The following is a 19506-nucleotide window of genomic DNA, read 5'->3' on the forward strand; positions in this document are numbered from 1 at the left end:
GAGCTTGGCCCCATAGAAGAGCAGACACGTCATGGTGGCGAGCCTTCTCTCCATGGAAGCTACCAACGGCATAATATTAGAAACAGTGGGTCGAGTAGTGCCCATGGGTAAACCCAGATAAGTAAACTAGATCGAGCCAAACACACATCCAAAGATACTGGCTAGATAACTCTAGCCTGGCACCACATTCAAAGGGATCGGAGTGGATTTCTGGAAGTTGATGTGGAGACCAATGGATGTTGCATATTTTACCAAGATCTATTTCATACGGCTAGCTTGAACAAGGCACAGCTACACCAACATCACCATAATCATATCATCGACATACTGAGTCACTAGGAATTAGCATCAGCCGATGGAATGAGTAATTTGATCCAGTCATTCATCAACTCTTGATCACCGTCTGCAAGAGATCAGCCGCAAGCACAAAGATCAACGGCCAGAGAGGATCACCCTGTCGCACTCCACCATTGCAAACAAACTGTCTGCTAGGGGTGCCATTCAATAAAACAGATGACTTGCTAGAGGAGAATATACCTATGTTTTTAAAGCGTCCCTAAGGCGACGCCTAGGCGTCGAAGCGCTCCCCCTCCGCTTTGGAAAATCGACCGCTTTGGGCGCCTAGGCGTCCAAAGCGCCCGCCTAGGCGTCGCCTAGGCACCAAAGCGCCCCCCCTCCCTAAGGCGGTAAGGCATCGCCTTAAAAACATAGGAATATACACTTGATCCTGCCTAACCACTTCTCATAAAACCCCATGTGCTTCATAATGTCAATCATTGGTTCATGCTCAATCATGTCAATCGCTTTGGCAAAATCCAACTTAAGAATAATAATCTCTCTCAGACATTGATGAATAAATTTGAACGCCCATGCCAGATAGTCTTGGATCGTGCGGCCTTTAAGGAGGCCATATGGGTTCCTATGAACAATGCGTAAGATCACTTTCTGAAGACGGTTAGCAAGAAGCCTCGTGATAATCTTCATACAACAGTTAAGCAATGTAATAGGACGAAAGTCGCTAGCAGTTTCTGATGAATGGGTCTTGGGAATCAAGAGTAATAAGCTCGGCATTAGGCACTCAAGGTCAAGATGCCAGCATGAAAATCCATGCAAAGCTGATAGAAGTCTTGCTCAATGAGGTGCCAGCAAGATTTCAGAAAACACCCATTGAATCCATCTGGGCCCGATGCTCTATCCGAGGGCATCTCCTTCATAACATTGTCAATTTCCTCATGCATGAATGGAATAGAGAGGTCCTCAAAGCCCATCCACTCTTGTCATGACCGAAACCAAATCAAACAGCATATTAACCGGATCAGACTGACCAAGTCTTTCCTTGAAAGCCTGAAACAGAATAGCCTCCTTTCCAACATGGTCTGTCACTACAGTGTTGTCAGGTAGCTGCAGAGAAGCAATGGAATCAGAACGATGTCGTTCAGTTGCTATTGCATGAGAAAATTGTATTACCATCTCTGAACTGAAAGTGTCGCACCATACAACGTTTTTTCCTATGGCTGCTTCTAGTTCAGCAATCTTACAGATGATTTTTCATAATAGCCCTGAAGTTACATTCAGGTGTGGTGAGTTCCCTTCTCTCTTCTAGGTCATCAATTTCCAGCAGAGCCCAATTGGTGTTTTCAATAAGCAATTGGTGTTTTCAATAAGCAACTATAAATGGGAAATACCTCTACTCCAATGTTTGAGAGTATATCTCAATCTCACTAGGTTTTTATGAGCAAGGCAGCTAATTTTTTCCAAAGCAAGGTTTGGACCAGGAGGAATGCCCCACTTCATGAAAGCCATGATGATCCACCCAGAAGTTTCCGAACCTAAAAACTTTGCTTTTTGGCACTGCAGATTCAATAGACTACAAAAGGCACGTGATCTGAAACTGGTTTGCACTATGGCAACACTATTGTATTAGGATAACTAGAGGTCCAATTAACAGAGGTAAAATACCAGTCCAGTTGCTCAAGAGGGGGCAAGTTCTGCATGTCCATGTAAACGATCTACCGTTGATAGGCAATTCCATAAGGGATTGGGTGCGGATGAAATCATGAAACAAAAGCATATCATTGGCATTACCTCCAGGTTTATTACGATTTTCAGGGCTAAGGATGAAATTAAAATCACCTAGGAGCAGTCAGTCCTCATTATCTGGGATATCAAGATCAAAAAGCCTGAGGTAAAAAGCTCCCTATCCAAGCCACCACAAGGGCCATAGATATTCACCAGTTTCAAGGAAGTGTTTGATTGTGTAGAGGTAAAATGCACACCCAGCGCAAAGGATTCAGTAAACACACTAACCCCATCGAAAACAACACTATTCAGCAGAGGAGATAAACTGATCAAATCTCTTAGGACATGACTACTTAATAAACGATCGATCAAAAGACTAGCGCTTAGTTTCTTGCAAACAAACGATAGCACAACCGCTTATATCAATAGCATTTCAGGTAGCTAGTTGCTTATCGTCAGAGTTCATTCCCCGAACGTTCCAGCAAAGGACGTTCCAGTTCTTGAATCTTGGCATGGAACTACTTGGGGGAGGACAAAGATGAGCCATCCTGAAGACTGGCTAGCAGCTTCTTCAGGGAGAGCTCCTCGGGAGGGACATCACACATCCTGGTGCCAACATTCTGCATAGTGACAATGGTGGTAGGAGGAATCCAATCACGAACGGCAGACTGAACACCAGTTGAGCCAAGTAGGGCAGTCTTGGCCTTGGCAGGTGGCCTAGCAGCCGACACGTTCTTGTCCTTGACCTTGGAAGCAGTTACTTCCTTATGAGTCAGCTGGTTGACCTTGAAGCCATCATATCTGGTCGAACTAGAGCTGCGCCTAAGGTATGTCGTGTCAACATGGAGCTGCTCATTGTGTTCCGCATTCTGCAGTGCAGTCCAAAGAGGAGCAACCACGACAGGCTCAGAGGTCTGAACACCAACAGCACGCTCAACCACATGTTCAGAGACATGTGTGGGAGAGTTTAGGTTTGACAGTTGGACCAAAACTTCTTCCCTTCGCTTACTTGGGCTATCAAGAGGCCCAACAAGACCAGTCCCCTTTGTAGAAGCCCCTTGATCTAAAGTCCATTAAAAACGACCACTGGCGTTGAGAGGCCCAGGACAGTTCAAATTGAAAGTGTTGCCTCCATGAGCCGGCAAGAACTCCAAGTAATGAGTAGCAGACCGCCAAACATCAAAATCCAGCACAAATCCATCAACCAAGCGAGTGCCAAAGCAGAAACCAAAGCTATGGTTCTCAGGACGAATGTTGTTAATAATAGCCAAGCAAACACTATCAACCTGTGTTCTGATAAGGGCAAATGGGTTGAGAAGGAAACATGCTCCCCCAGAACAGGTGCGGCTGTGATAAGAGGAGTGTAGATTAATTTTATCATACAGCCAATCCAACCCAACAGAGGTACATCAAACAGAATCATGAGTGTTGAGGATGCACCTCCAGCCCTGACAAAAACTAACTGCGCATTGTACACACCATTAATAAAATTGTCAGTTGCATCTTCCACCTCAGCATATTCAGACCAGACATCAGAAAGATTGTCCTGAATGTTGTACCTATAATATCCAAAGAACCTTCTAAAGCTAAAACCAGTATACTAAGGGGGATTACTGGCAAAAAAACAGCCATTGTCCTGCACACCCTCATGATCCCATGGAACAGCATTCCAGGCTGCCTCTGCCTGAATTATTTGTGCCTCCGTTGCATCAATCCTAGCCTACTGCATGGGCATGCAATATGGTAATTCATACGGATGAGGTGATGCGTTTAGCAGTGGGGGGACATCTTCATTGTCAACCACGCCCGGTGTGATGTTCTTGCCATTAAGGACATACACAGGAACATGCCAAGATCTCCCCAATCCAGGAAGCAAACCCCACACAAGTGAGCAGCAGACTATGGGGGCATAGACTTATTATGCCTACGGCGAAGCCAAAGTTTCCCAAATTTTGACACTGCTTTGTGAACGTAGTGATCTGTCTAATAGTCAAACGGGAATGCCAGAAACACAATCCAAGCCTCATACTCAAAAGCAGGTGTTCTCATTCCAGTCCTTGATCATGCGGGAGTAAAGAAAGCGATGAATCTTCAGTGAATGGGTGGGGGCTCTCTCTGATCAGATTATAACGGATATTGACATCCTCAAGTGCAATACAACCGATTCCAAACGGATAAACAAAATCATCAAGAACTGCAAACTCAAAACCATCCCTAATAATGTGGCACACCTCAGCAAGCCTAAAACCGAAAAACCCTTCTGATGGGGGTGTAGAAGTGCATGCTCTAGACAATGCAACCAAAAGACCAATCTAAAGGAAGAGACTAGGCAATACATTTATACGTTAACACTCCCCCTCACGTGTGGCTCCCTCAGGCCTAAACGTGGACCGAAAGTGGGCCAATTTAATTGCGCCAACCGGGTTTTGAACTCAAGAGCTCTTGGCTCTGATACCATGTAGAAGTGCATGCTCCAATGCAACCAAAAGACTGATGGAAGAGACTAGGCAATACATTTATACGTCAACAGGAGGGTTGACTGTCACCAGCTATCATGGTTGACAGGATGGTCGTTGACCACCATGATGTGCCTCCAGACGCGAAGATCAGGCCCTCTCTCATAGTGAGAGCCCACCAGAGCAAACTCAAAGGGGCGCACCGAGAAGTTCGTCATCGGAGCAATGAAGCAGCAAGTAGGTGTCTCTTCGCCGGCGGGTGGATGATGTGTCGATGTTGTGGCGGCGGTGGCGGCGACGGCGATGGTGGTTTCTAGGCGCAAGAAGTAGAGCTTGGGGGTTGTGGAATTAGCTGCGTCAGAGCGGCAAGGGACAATGGGAAGGTGCTACGTCAATGCAACTGGGGATTCTCTATTTCATCACAACCCAAACTTTCCTCTGTGGATAACCCCTTTTACAATTTATTAAATTCATAACAGAATGGATATTTTTGGCGTCACAATCCCTCTTGATCCTGTGCCTATGTGAACCAACCTTATGATATTTGCATGACCATATGAGTCAAGGTTGCAGCGATTCAACATGAAGCAAGGAATCATGTAACGTTCCAACTCCAAGACGTAAGCAAGCAAGGAACATCGTTCTTCTCAACATTATTGACCTGGGCACCACGATCGGTGACAAAAAGCCTCAAAATTTGAGATCACACACACACAGGTAGCGGTGATAGATCTCGACTCCCATGCACAGCCCAAAACACTTGATCTAACACAACAAAAAGGCAGGGATGTAGTAAAACGAAGGAGGCGTGTCTCGACCTGCCGATCCAGAAGGAGAGCGACGCGCCAAGGATTTTGGCGCAGAAGACGCAAACAACGCCAGGGAGGAACCCGAAGAAGAGCGCAGCGGCGCCCTCGAAGAAGATGGCGTAGGGTGGGCATAGCGCGAGCGTGAGCGCGTGGGCCGCGACGTAAGCGGGTGCCGCCCAGGGCCCCAGCGCGCCCCTCCCGCGCCTGAACACCGCGACCGCCGCCTCCACGTCCCAACTGTACCGCCGCCCCGCTGACACCGCGACTGCCACCGCCGCGAACGCCAGCAACCCTCGTGCCCACCCGTTGGTCGTCCTCGCCATTGCTGCCGGTCGGTGGTGAAGCCGCTGCTTGGAGCAGCGTTTGCTGTGTCTGTGAAACGCCGCGACGGCGAAGGCGTGCGGCGAGAAAGCAACTAAAATGGGGCACTGCCGTAGCCGCTGGTGACGTTGTTTGGCCGCCATGGACGGTCAGATCGGAATCTCACGGTTTGGATCCCGCTAGAGGCATGGACATGGTTGATAAAATATATCTTAAGTTTTTGCATGTAATTTAGAGATGACAAAAAAACTTAACGTATCTTAAGTTTTGTCATGATCATCTTTTAGCCTTATGTTCAATAGTAGTTATTTTTAAAACCGTGGTGAGACATATTGTGTTAAAAAATCATCTCTTAAATAAGAGAACACAAACATTTTCTTATGATTCCTCTCTCTTCCATCTCATCGTGTATCCTACGTGGCACTTCTAAGATAGCACCATTTTACATGTCATATGCCATCAAACAAATAGAATAAGAGCAACACCAATCACCTTTTTTTCATTGATAGAAGGAGAGTTGTAGCATGGGGTTACAAACACTTACAAAGCCATGTGCGCAAGTAGGCATGGTGGCAAGCGAAAGAGCAGAAAAAAGAATGGGGGGTTGCTCAGCCCCCCAACAACTAAGTGTCGGGGTCCGGTGGCGCCAGCCTTAGCCCATAGGCGCACCTCGTCTTTGATGATGATGAAGATGTGGGTGACCGAAGGTCGGTCGTCGTCGAATATGCATCCATTGCAATGCTTCCAAAGCCACCAAGCGGCGAGGATCATTAGCGATGACAGGCCCTTGCGAGATGATGTCGGAACATGGTCGCAACCGCCCACCATGTGATGCGAAGCATCCTACGGTCATCCCCATGGCCCTATCTTTAATAAAACTTTTGAAGTGCATTGTGACGCTAGTGGTAACTGTTGGGGAACGTAGCATGCAATTTCAAAAAAATTCCTACGATCATGCAAGATCTATCTAGGAGATGCATATCAACGAGAGGGGGAGAGTGTGTCCACGTACCCTCGTAGACCGAAAGCGGAAGCATTAGGTTAACGCGATTGATGTAGTCGAACGTCTTCGCGATCCAACCGATCTTAGTACCGAACGTACGGCACCTCCGTGTTCTGCACACGTTCAGCTCGATGACGTACCTCAAACTCTTGATCCAGCAGAGGGTCGAGGGAGAGTTTCGTCAGCACGACGGCGTGGTGACGGTGATGGTGATGTGATCCGCGCAGGGCTTCGCCTAAGCACTACGACGCTGTGAAGAGAGACGCCGCACACGGCTTGGAACAATTGTTGCGTCTCCAAGGGGTGCCCTGCCCACGTATATAAAGGAGGGAGAGGGAGGAGGCCTGCCCAAGGCGGCGCACCATAAGGGGGGAGTCCTACTAGGACTCCCAATCCTAGTAGGATTCGGCCCCCCTTCTTTTCCTTCTCATGGAGGGAAAAGGGGGAAAGGAGAGGGAGTAGGAGAAGGAAAGGGGGTGGTGCCCCCTTCCCTAGTCCAATTCGGCCTCATCCCTTGTGGGGAGTCCACCAACCGCTTGTGGGCTGGTTAGCCTCCCTCCTATGGCCCATATGGCCCATATCTTTCCCCGAGAGGTTCCGGTAACCCCTCCGGTACTCCAGTATGTACCCGATACACTCTGTAACCCTTCTGGTGTTCGAATACTACCTTCCAATATATCAATCTTTACCTCTCAACCATTTCGAGACTCCTCGTCATGTTCGTGATCTCATTCGGGAATCCGAACAAACTTCGGTCACCAAAAACACATAACTCATAATACAAATCGTCATCGAACGTTAAGCATGCGGACCCTACGGGTTCGAGAACTATGTAGACATGACCGAGACACATCTCCGGTCAATAACCAATAGTGGAACCTGGATGCTCATATTGGTTCCTACAAATTCTACGAAGATCTTTATCGGTCAAACCGCAATAACAACATACGTTATTCCCTTTGTCATGGGTATGTTACTTGCCAGAGATTCGATTGTCGGTATCATCATACCTAGTTCGTTCTCGTTACCGGCAAGTCTCTTTACTCGTTCTGTAATGCATCATCCCGTAACTAACTCATTAGTCATATTGCTTGCAAGGCTTATAGTGATGTGCATTACTGAGAGGGCCTAGAGATACCTCTCGGATACTCGGAGTGACAAATCCTAATCTCGAAATACGCCAACTCAACAAGTACCGTTCATTCTCCTAATGATGTGATCCCGTTCATCACATGACAACACATGTCTATGGTTAGGAAACTTAACCATCTTTTATTAACGAGCTAGTCAAGTAGAGGCATACTAGGGACACTCTGTTTTGTCTATGTATTCACACATGTACTAAGTTTTCGGTTAATACAATTCTAGCATGAATAGTAAACATTTATCATGATATAAGGAAATATAAATAACTTCTTTATTATTGCCTCTATGGCATATTTCCTTCAGTAACAGCATAGGCGGCGTGTTAATGCAAGAGAAGCACCCAATCACATACTTTAGCGAGAACTTTCCGGAGAGCAACTTAATTATCCCATTTATGACAAGGAGTTATATCTACTCCTAATTGGGGAGTTTGTACGTAGCATCGTTAGGACTCCCCTCGATCCCCCTCCCCCCGCCCACCGAACGCCCCTCCCCCACATGCCTGATTTTTTCTACTCCTTAAAAAATCGGTAGCCCATTGGTTTTTATTCAACCAAAAGAAGGAAATCGAATTATTTTCCTTCTTTACATAAGATCGGATTCTTTTCCTTTTTTACATAACATGTATTCCATGTATAGCAGAAATCATATCATAATTCATGATCAAGTTGTAGTCTTTCTGCGTATACAGCCTAGACCTTCCACATATCAAGTTGTAGTCTTTCCATGTATACTGCCAAAACCTTCCCAATGGACGTCCCGTATTTGCGAGCCAGATTTCGCCTCATTTGGTGATGGCATCCCCATCCCTACAAACAATGATAGGGTCGGGCAACGATCTCTGGAAGCGACGACATGATTGGGCGACAATCTCTGGAAGCGACGACCCCTCCCGGCGAGCCAGAGTTTTCCATGGGAGGTGAAGCCACATGTGAAAGTGCAACTATCCGTGGGTGGTTTTGGTAATTCCTAACAACATATAGCTCATTGAGCTAATGCTATTTCAAGATAAATATTTCAGGAAAGCTCAATGATTGCCATGGATTAGAAAGTGGACCCCTCACAATGCTAAGGACAAAAGGATTGGCTCAAGCTCAAAGCACAAGACTCTACATTTCTCATTTTAGTGAACCAATATCACATTGAGTCCATAGGAAAAGCCAATACTATCAAGAGGGGGTGAGGTGTTGCTGTAACACCCACGATGCGGCTATATCTCCAACGTGTCGGAGCACGACTTAGAGGCATAACCGCATAGTAGGCATGTCGCAAGAGGGGTAATCTTAACACATCTCATGTACTGAATATGAAAGGGGTAAAGAGTTGGCTTACAATCGCCACTTCACACAATATATAAAATATAGCATTATATCATCCAGAACACAATCAAGGTCTGACTACGGAACCAAATAAAGAAAGACAACCCCTAATGCAATAGATCCCCGATCGCCCCGACTGGGCTCCATTACCGATCAACTGGAAACGAAACAACACAAAGAACAAGATCTTCATCGAGCTCACATCTAAGCTGGGTTGCGTCACCTGCACTGGTAATCATCGGCACCTGCAACTGGTTTTGGAAGTAATCTATGAGTCACGGGGACTCAGCAATCTCATGCCCTCGCGATCAAGACTATTTAAGCTTATGGGTAGGAAAAGGTAGTGAGGTGGAGCTGCAGCAAGCACTAAGCATATATGGTGGCTAACTTACGCAAATGAGAGCGAGAAGAGAAGCAAAGCACGGTCGTGAACTAGAAGTGATCAAGAAGTGATCCTGAAACTACTTACGTTCAAGCATAACACAAGAACTATGTTCACTTCCCGGACTCCGCCGGAAAGAGACCATCACAGCTACACGCGCGGTTGATTCATTTTAATTAAGTTAAGTGTCAAGTTCTCTACAACCAGATATTAACAAATTCCCATCTGCCCATAACCGCGGGCACGGCTTTCGAAAGTTCAAAACCCTGCAGGGGTGTCCCAACTTAGCCCATCACAAGCTCTCACGGTCAACGAACGATATTCCTTCTCCTAGGAAGACCCGATCAGGCTCGGAATCCCGGTTACAAGACATTTCGACAATGGTAAAACAAGACCAGCAAAGCCACCCAGATGTGCCGACAAATCCCGATAGGAGCTGCACATATCTCATTCTCAGGGCACACCGGATAGGTCAAGCTACGAGTAAAACCAACCCTCGAGTTGCCCCGAGGTGGCCCCGCAGGCTGCCCGATTCGGACCAACACTTAGACAAGCACTAGACCAGGGGGGTTAAAATAAAGATGACCCTTGGGTTGGCCGACCCAAGGGAAGGGTAATAGGTTGTTAGGCAAATGTAAAACCAAGGTTGGGCCTTGCTGGAGGAGTTTTATTCAAAGCGAACTGTCAAGGGGTTCCCATAACACCCAACCGCGTAATGAACGCAAAATCAAGGAACATAACACCGGTATGACGGAAACTAGGGCGGCAAGAGTGGAACAGAACACCAGGCATAAGGCCGAGCCTTCCACCCTTTACCAAGTATATAGATGCATTAATTAAATAAGAGATATTGTGATATCCCAACATATCCATGTTCCAACATGGAACAAACTTCATCTTCACGTGCAACTAACAACACTATAAGAGGGGCTGAGCAAAGCAGTAACATAGCCAAACAACGGTTTGCTAGGACAAGGTGGGTTAGAGGCTTGACATGGCAATATGGGAGGCATGATATAGCAAGTGGTAGGTATCACGGCATAGCAATAGAGTGAGCAACTAGCAATCAAAGATAGAAGTGATTTCGAGGGTATGATCATCTTGCCTGCAATGTTCTCAGAGAAGACGAAAGCTTGATCCTCGTAAGCGTACTCAACGGGTTCCTCGATCATGAACTCGTCTCCCGTCTCTACCCAAGGCAAGAACACAAGCAAAGGAAACCACAATCAACCACGGTGCAATGCGCAAGCAACATGATGCAAAACATGGCATGATATGCGGGATGTGATATGCAATGCATATGCGAGCTCCGGAAGGAAAAGATTGAACCAGGCCTCAAATTGGCAAACCAAGAGTGCCGCTGGAAAGATGAGTTGATTTTGGTCGAAATCGATATAAAGATCACCGGAATCGGATGCACGGTTTGCAAATGGCAAGCAAAACAAGAATGGCACAATTCTGCGATTAACAGCACGATGCCATCTAGAATGCAACAAGAAACTAAGCTACTGCGCCCCAACATAGCAACAAAGCACATGGCAGTGATCTACTCAAGATGCTTGACAAAAGATGAACACTGAGCTACGGCTAAATCACACAAGAGAAGGTTCAAACAAGCATGGAAAAAGTGCAAAAGATATCAGCATCACAGACTTGGTGAAAATACTAACATGTCAGGAACTAACATCAGGAAGCAATGCTTAGAGCAAGATAACAACATGCTACAGGAACATAACATAGCAAACAAAGGCATGGCATGAATCTACTCAAAGCATATAACAAAAGTCCCTTACTGACCAAAAGCAAAAAGGGCACAGAAAATATGATGGCACCCATGTAAACATAGCAAGTTTCGTTAACACATTCAGACTTAGCAGAAAACTGGACATGGCATAAACAGAATTATGAAGGCACGTTTGCGAGCTCGATTCACTCAACACAATGCATTGCATGACAAGATAAGCATAGAAATAGCAAGAAGACATGATCAAGAAGCTAACCATGGCAATAACAATCTCATAGCATGCATGGATCAACTACAACGACCTTGGCAAAATTGATTAACACGTAAACAATCTGCCAGGAACATTTTTTAGCAAAAGTAGAGCAAGATTGAGTCATGCTAGGGCCCTCCATAAATGCAAATAGGGGCATGGATGGATAGAGCATAACCATATGTCCAAATCATCCTTACTAAACATACTCAAAAGAGGCATGGATCTCACTCTAGCAACATGAATACATGGCATAAAAATAACAGCAGAGCAAAGACTTAGTGAAATTCTAAGTCCCTGAAATCAACAATAACATGAGAGCTACTTTGCATGCTTGTGCTAGTCACCACATTGATCACAAAAATACATGGCATACACCCCTGTAAGTATGGAATGGCATATCCCAAAACACATGTAGAGCTCATGCTCATATGCAGCACACAATAATCATGGCAAAAATGACAAATGCTCATAAACTGATAAGAATCAACACCTAACATTTTATAGCACTCTTGCATCAACTATTTGGGCATCAAGATGGACTCAAACAAGCATGGTGTAATGGAACAAAATAAAGAACACATCCAGATGAACATTTTGATATCTAATGCATGCAAAACGGAGTAGCGAGCACAAAGTTATGGCATGATGAACAGAGGCATAAAATTGCACAAATCTGGGACTTGGTGGAATTTTCACCTCCGCGAAAGTAAACGCGGGACGAGGTGGTTCCAGGACGGAGAAATCTGAGGTGCGGGCGACGCGTTTAGTTGAGATCCCGGTGGATCTGGTCCAGTTTCGTCTCCGGCGAGGCGCGGAAGTCGAGGCGGCGTCGGGGACGGGTGGATCCAGCGGCAGCTTGCCGTATCCGGGCGAGGGCGTGGCGCGCGGGGAGGCACGGTTCACCGACGACCAGAGGAGGTGGCCGGAGCAGGTCCGGCGGGCGTCGGTGGAGGCGCGCGGCGCCGGGTGAAGACCGCGGCGGACGACGATGGAGGCGGGGCGGCGCTCGCAGGCGGCGGCGACCGGAGCAGCGGCAGGGAGCGGCGGAGCGAAGCGGCGGCGGGGCGGTGCGCAGTGGTGGACATGTCCAGCGGAGTTGGATGCGTCCGGCACGGAGGGGAAGGTCGGATCTAGGGTTTGGACTCGAAATTTCTGAGGGAGAGACATATTTATAGGTAGAGGGAGGTAGGAATGTCCAAATGAGGTGCGGTTTTCGGCCACGCGATCATGATCGAACGGCCGAGAAGATGGAGGGGGTTTGGATGGGTTATTGGGCCACTTTAGAGGGGTGTTGGACTGCAACACACGCGAGGCCTATACGGTTCCTCGATTAACCGTCTGAGTATCAAACGGACTTCAAATGGCACGAAACTTGACAGGCGGTCTACCGGTGGTGTACCAAGGCCGCTTGGAAAATCTCGGTCCAATCCGAGAAATTTTAACACCCGCACACGAAAAGAGGCAAAAGGGGGCGCCGGAGGACATAGGAGTGTCGGATTGCAAAACGGACAATGGGGAAAATGCTCGGATGCATGAGACGAACACGTATGCAAATGAGATGCACATGATGACATGATATGAAATGCATGACACGCAAACAAATGACAAGGCAACAACATCGAATAACTGGAAGACACCTGGCGCAACGGTCTCGGGGCGTTACAACACTCCACCACTATGAGAGGATCTCGTCCCGAGATCTAGGATGGCACCGGAGGGAAAACGGAAGAGGAAGATAAGAGGTAAAACTAAGTTGCTTCTTTGACAAACGAGTGAATCCAAGAACCTTGAGAGGTTGAACAACTTGAAAGAAGGAATACAACGAAGATGAACAAAGTTTATAACTCTCCATTAGAAAAGGGGAACAAGGAACATAATGAGAACCTTTGTAGGTTGAAGGACGTAAGAAAAGGGTTGCAATGGACAAGAAGTATATGCAAGCACTCCGGTTGAAATGAGATGTACAAGGAACGATAAAGATCAATTACGACAACACTCCGGTTAGAAAATGAAAGGTAAGGAATATGAGCTTGGCAAAAAGAAAGCACTTGGATGAGAGTCCGGTTAGAAGAGGAATGATAGACACAACACTCTGGTTAAAACAAGATAGAGAAAGAATAAGAATAATATAATTTGGACAACACTCCCGTACAAAAAAGAAGGAAAACTTGATAAGATGAAAAGAGATTGAAGGAATGACACAACAGTCTGGTTGAATGGATAAGCAAAGGAAAGAACACGATCCTCACCATTTGAGATGATGAGAGAAAAGAGCAACATCACAATGCCTCCGGAAGAAATGAAAGAATGGAATGGAATGGACGGAAGGAAACAAGATCTTGAGAGAGCACGCTTACAACAAATGCTAGAATAGATTCGTTGGATTATCAACAATGAAAGGATAAACTTGATGTGGGCTTATGGAAGACATCTCAAAATTATGAGATGAAATTCTGCCACTAACAAAAAATAATAGATTGGATTGATATCAACAAGGAGATGAGAAGCTTATTTCACCGGGAGGATAAAAGAAGAACTTGGGTCATTTATGAGCACCATAAATAGCAACAATCCTTAGGGAAGGCTTTAGGTGAAATTTATACCAAGATAACTCCATGGAAGAAAGTGATGGGTTTAAATACCTCATTCTTGTGAATGAAGAATGATATATTACCACCTCAAAAAATAAGGGAGAACAATTGCACTCCGGATTACAAGAAGAAGAAAACTTGAGCTCCTCTGAAAAGAATCTCAATGAACACTTCGAGAAGGAATTAAATCCTTGATGAACCATCATGTAGAGCCTCCATGAAGAACTCCGGTAACAAAAAGAAGATCAAACGAAAGAGAAGTTGAGAATATAAGGTGAATCCTTGCAATGATTTAGATGAATCTCCATGGTGATATAATTGTGAGAGCTTGGAACTCTTTGAAAAGAAAAGATAAAGCATCTCGAACCGAGAATGTGATATGATGAACCACTCTAGAAAGAAGAAATTGAATTTACTCGATGAAACAAGAATAAGAATTACATTATGCTTATCCTTCACCAATTAAATTGATGACAAGCAACAGACTGCATACAACTTATTCTTGTAGAAAGGATTAAGATAGATATAGTGCAAACTTGAGAAGGTCTTCAACGAACCGCCGGTATGATTGGAAAGAACAAATGAATTGATATGATAACGAAGGAAGAGAGATCTTGAACGAACCACCATAAGAATTGAAAATGAACGAAGTAAAGGGATGAATCACCGGTAAGAATTAGAGAACGAATGAAGATACTTGAGGGAATTTAGATACAAGAGAACGAAGAGACCACGAGCTGATTAGAGGATATTTGAATGAAGCACCGGTAAGATTTGGAGAATGAGAGCTGAAAGCTGAGAATGAGTAATACTTCTGAACTGATGACCTTCGGAGGAAAGAAATGAAAACAACTCATGAAATGCTCCGGATGGATGGAGGAATTCTCACAATCGAAAAAAATTTATGAGAGGATGGCATCAAGCTAGAACCACAAATCTTTGATAGAACGGAACAAGATTTAAGGGAAAACTCTTCTTCGGTCTTCAAAATCTGAGAATGACGATGAGAAACACCACCATGAATTGTTGAGATACTCCGGGATGACGAATTTAAAGGTTGAGCCAACGGTGATAAGAATTTGACAGATCTTGGAGAAAGGCATTTGACTGATGATAACTCATTCTTACGTCAAATTTCGAAAAGAAATTTGAGGATAGCCTCGGGAAAATAAGAAGAGTCAGGTAAGATCCTGGAAAAAGACCTGTGGGTTAGAGCCCACTCAAAAGAAACACCTTTGGAATTATTTTGAAAAGAGATCGCACCGGTTGAATTAAATGGCTTGAGTAAGATAAGACCTCGAAATAACTTGAATGGATCTTGAATGACAAGACGAGCCTTCTGAGATATCTTCAGCACTCCGAAACAATTGAATAGCAAGCGGGGAATGATTAAGAGGTGCACCGGCATGAGAAAGCATTTGAAACGAGGAAAGGAATATGATCAACACTAAAAGCTTGAATTGAATCCACCGGAGAAGAAAAGAATGACGAATGATGAACTTGAAGCTCTGTTAGTATCTTCATAAGAAACACCGGATAAGAATATTGACGGAAAAGAATGGAGAGACTTCATAGCAATAAAAATGGATACTAGATTAAGATATATGAGTCCTTGTAGAAAAAAGGGTGGGAGGGCTGGAAAACAAATGCAACTTGGGGACAGATGAAATGAACAATGTTGGGAAAACCGAGAGGTGATCTTGCGGATGTTGAAATGATCAGATCCACTTGAAGAGAAGACACCGATTGGTAGATAGAATTGAGATGACAACCTCGATGATCAAGAAGGATTAGTATTCACATAGAAATATGAGAACACCGCTTAGGGAAGGTATGGAATCAACACTTGACATTGAAGCAACTCGAATACCACAACTCAAAATAAAACAAAGGATTGGCTTGCAGAAAAAGCCGGAACAAACATATGATAGAGATTTCGTCCGAAGTTTTCATGGTGGGCCCACACGGGCTCGATAGTACAACACCATCATGTACAAGGCAGTGCACATGACATACGAAGCGTCCCCGAGTCAGCATAGCCAAGGACTCTTTAAGACACAACGAGACCACTTTAAAACCAACCGTGGATAGGCGGACCACTAGACGTCGAACCCCAATCTCATATCATGCATCTGTCGGAAAGATATCCTAAGGGCTACTTGAATTCCCACTTATAAACTCACGAAACTTTCTGGTTATGCAATCAGGTGTTGGGGATACAGGGGAAGCATAATATCTCACTCAAACTAGCAATTCCTACATCCAGCTATATCCATCCTTCAACACATAACCAAGAAACCTTCGAAAATCATTAACCTCAACCTTCGAAAAGCATCCGTTATACGAGAATGGCAATACTCCCGAACTCCCGCCCTAGTACTGGGTGGCATCGAGGTTATCTCACCAACAACTGCATAAAAGAGATTTCGATGTCGGCGAAACTCAGGTATTCCAGAACTGCAACAATAAAATTGTGACGACAACACCTCGGAGCTCAACTCCCCGGGACACTGCCACAACCCCTAAATCTCAGGAGGCACCAAGAACAATGTTCTTGTCACAAAACCATCGGAACGATTCCAAGATACCCGCGTGATCATAAATTTTTTAGTGAAAATTGAGGAGAGAAGAGTCAAAACTCTACATCAGGAGGCTTCACCAGAGCGACGAAGGGACCGAGGAGTAAAAAGAATCCTACTCTCCGATATATATAATCCTAAGACTCAAAACATTTTGTTATAGACTCAACAACATCAGCGATTCGATCAAGAAGGGGGTTCCTAAGTCGGGGAAGGCTCTGATACCAACTTGTAACACCCACGATGCGGCTATATCTCCCACGTGTCGGATCACGACTTAGAGGCATAACCGCATAGTAGGCATGTCGCAAGAGGAGTAATCTTAACACATCCCATGTACTGAATATGAAAGGGGTAAAGAGTTGGCTTACAATCGCCACTTCACACAATATATAAAATATAGCATTATATCATCCAGAACACAATCAAGGTCTGACTACGGAACCAAATAAAGAAAGACAACCCCTAATGCAATAGATCCCCGATCGCCCCGACTGGGCTCCATTACCGATCAACTGGAAACGAAACAACACAAAGAACAAGATCTTCATCGAGCTCACATCTAAGCTGGGTTGCGTCACCTGCACTGGTAATCATCGGCACCTGCAACTGGTTTTGGAAGTAATCTATGAGTCACGGGGACTCAGCAATCTCATGCCCTCGCGATCAAGACTATTTAAGCTTATGGGTAGGAAAAGGTAGTGAGGTGGAGCTGCAGCAAGCACTAAGCATATATGGTGGCTAACTTACGCAAATGAGAGCGAGAAGAGAAGCAAAGCACGGTCGTGAACTAGAAGTGATCAAGAAGTGATCCTGAAACTACTTACGTTCAAGCATAACACAAGAACTATGTTCACTTCCCGGACTCCGCCGGAAAGAGACCATCACGGCTACACACGCGGTTGATTCATTTTAATTAAGTTAAGTGTCAAGTTCTCTACAACCGGATATTAACAAATTCCCATCTGCCCATAACCGCGGGCACGGCTTTCGAAAGTTCAAAACCCTGCAGGGGTGTCCCAACTTAGCCCATCACAAGCTCTCACGGTCAACGAAGGATATTCCTTCTCCCAGGAAGACCCGATCAGGCTAGGAATCCCGGTTACAAGACATTTCGACAATGGTAAAACAAGACCAGCAAAGCCACCCGGATGTGCCGACAAATCCCGATAGGAGCTGCACATATCTCATTCTCAGGGCACACCGGATAGGTCAAGCTACGAGTAAAACCAACCCTCGAGTTGCCCCGAGGTGGCCCCGCAGGCTGCCCGATTCGGACCAACACTTAGACAAGCACTAGACCAGGGGGGTTAAAATAAAGATGACCCTTGGGTTGGCCGACCCAAGGGAAGGGTAATAGGTTGTTAGGCAAATGTAAAACCAAGGTTGGGCCTTGCTGGAGGAGTTTTATTCAAAGCGAACTGTCAAGGGGTTCCCATAACACCCAACCGCGTAAGGAACGCAAAATCAAGGAACATAACACCGGTATGACGGAAACTAGGGCGGCAAGAGTGGAACAGAACACCAGGCATAAGGCCGAGCCTTCCACCCTTTACCAAGTATATAGATGCATTAATTAAATAAGAGATATTGTGATATCCCAACATATCCATGTTCCAACATGGAACAAACTTCATCTTCACGTGCAACTAACAACACTATAAGAGGGGCTGAGCAAAGCAGTAACATAGCCAAACAACGGTTTGCTAGGACAAGGTGGGTTAGAGGCTTGACATGGCAATATGGGAGGCATGATATAGCAAGTGGTAGGTATCACGGCATAGCAATAGAGTGAGCAACTAGCAATCAAAGATAGAAGTGATTTTGAGGGTATGATCATCTTGCCTGCAATGTTCTCAGAGAAGACGAAAGCTTGATCCTCGTAAGCGTACTCAACGGGTTCCTCGATCATGAACTCGTCTCCCGTCTCTACCCAAGGCAAGAACACAAGCAAAGGAAACCACAATCAACCACGGTGCAATGCGCAAGCAACATGATGCAAAACATGGCATGATATGCGGGATGTGATATGCAATGCATATGCGAGCTCCGGAAGGAAAAGATTGAACCAGGCCTCAAATTGGCAAACCAAGAGTGCCGCTGGAAAGATGAGTTGATTTTGGTCGAAATCGATATAAAGATCACCGGAATCGGATGCACGGTTTGCAAATGGCAAGCAAAACAAGAATGGCACAATTCTGCGATTAACAGCACGATGCCATCTAGAATGCAACAAGAAACTAAGCTACTGCGCCCCAACATAGCAACAAAGCACATGGCAATGATCTACTCAAGATGCTTGACAAAAGATGAACACTGAGCTACGGCTAAATCACACAAGAGAAGGTTCAAACAAGCATGGAAAAAGTGCAAAAGATATCAGCATCACAGACTTGGTGAAAATACTAACATGTCAGGAACTAACATCAGGAAGCAATGCTTAGAGCAAGATAACAACATGCTACAGGAACATAACATAGCAAACAAAGGCATGGCATGAATCTACTCAAAGCATATAACAAAAGTCCCTTACTGACCAAAAGCAAAAAGGGCACAGAAAATATGATGGCACCCATGTAAACATAGCAAGTTTCGTTAACACATTCAGACTTAGCAGAAAACTGGACATGGCATAAACAGAATTATGAAGGCACGTTTGCGAGCTCGATTCACTCAACACAATGCATTGCATGACAAGATAAGCATAGAAATAGCAAGAAGACATGATCAAGAAGCTAACCATGGCAATAACAATCTCATAGCATGCATGGATCAACTACAACGACCTTGGCAAAATTGATTAACACGTAAACAATCTGCCAGGAACATTTTTTAGCAAAAGTAGAGCAAGATTGAGTCATGCTAGGGCCCTCCATAAATGCAA

At 45.2% G+C, this 19506-nt stretch overlaps 1 protein-coding gene across 1 annotated transcript in view; it reads right to left on the reverse strand.

Moving 5' to 3' along the window:
• The window catches only part of LOC125551629 (SNARE associated Golgi protein family), a 29872-nt gene extending 24164 nt beyond the window's left edge, over positions 1–5708 (reverse strand). The window contains 1 exon segment of the mRNA XM_048714899.2: positions 5294–5708. Coding sequence (XP_048570856.2) covers positions 5294–5607 — 314 coding nt within the window. The 5' untranslated portion in view covers positions 5608–5708.
• Positions 5709–19506: the final 13798 nt, after the last annotated feature.

The sequence above is a fragment of the Triticum urartu genome, chromosome 4A (assembly GCF_056163025.1).
Source record: "Triticum urartu cultivar PI428250 chromosome 4A, HENAU_Tu73, whole genome shotgun sequence".
NCBI classification, from domain to species: Eukaryota; Viridiplantae; Streptophyta; class Magnoliopsida; order Poales; family Poaceae; genus Triticum; species Triticum urartu.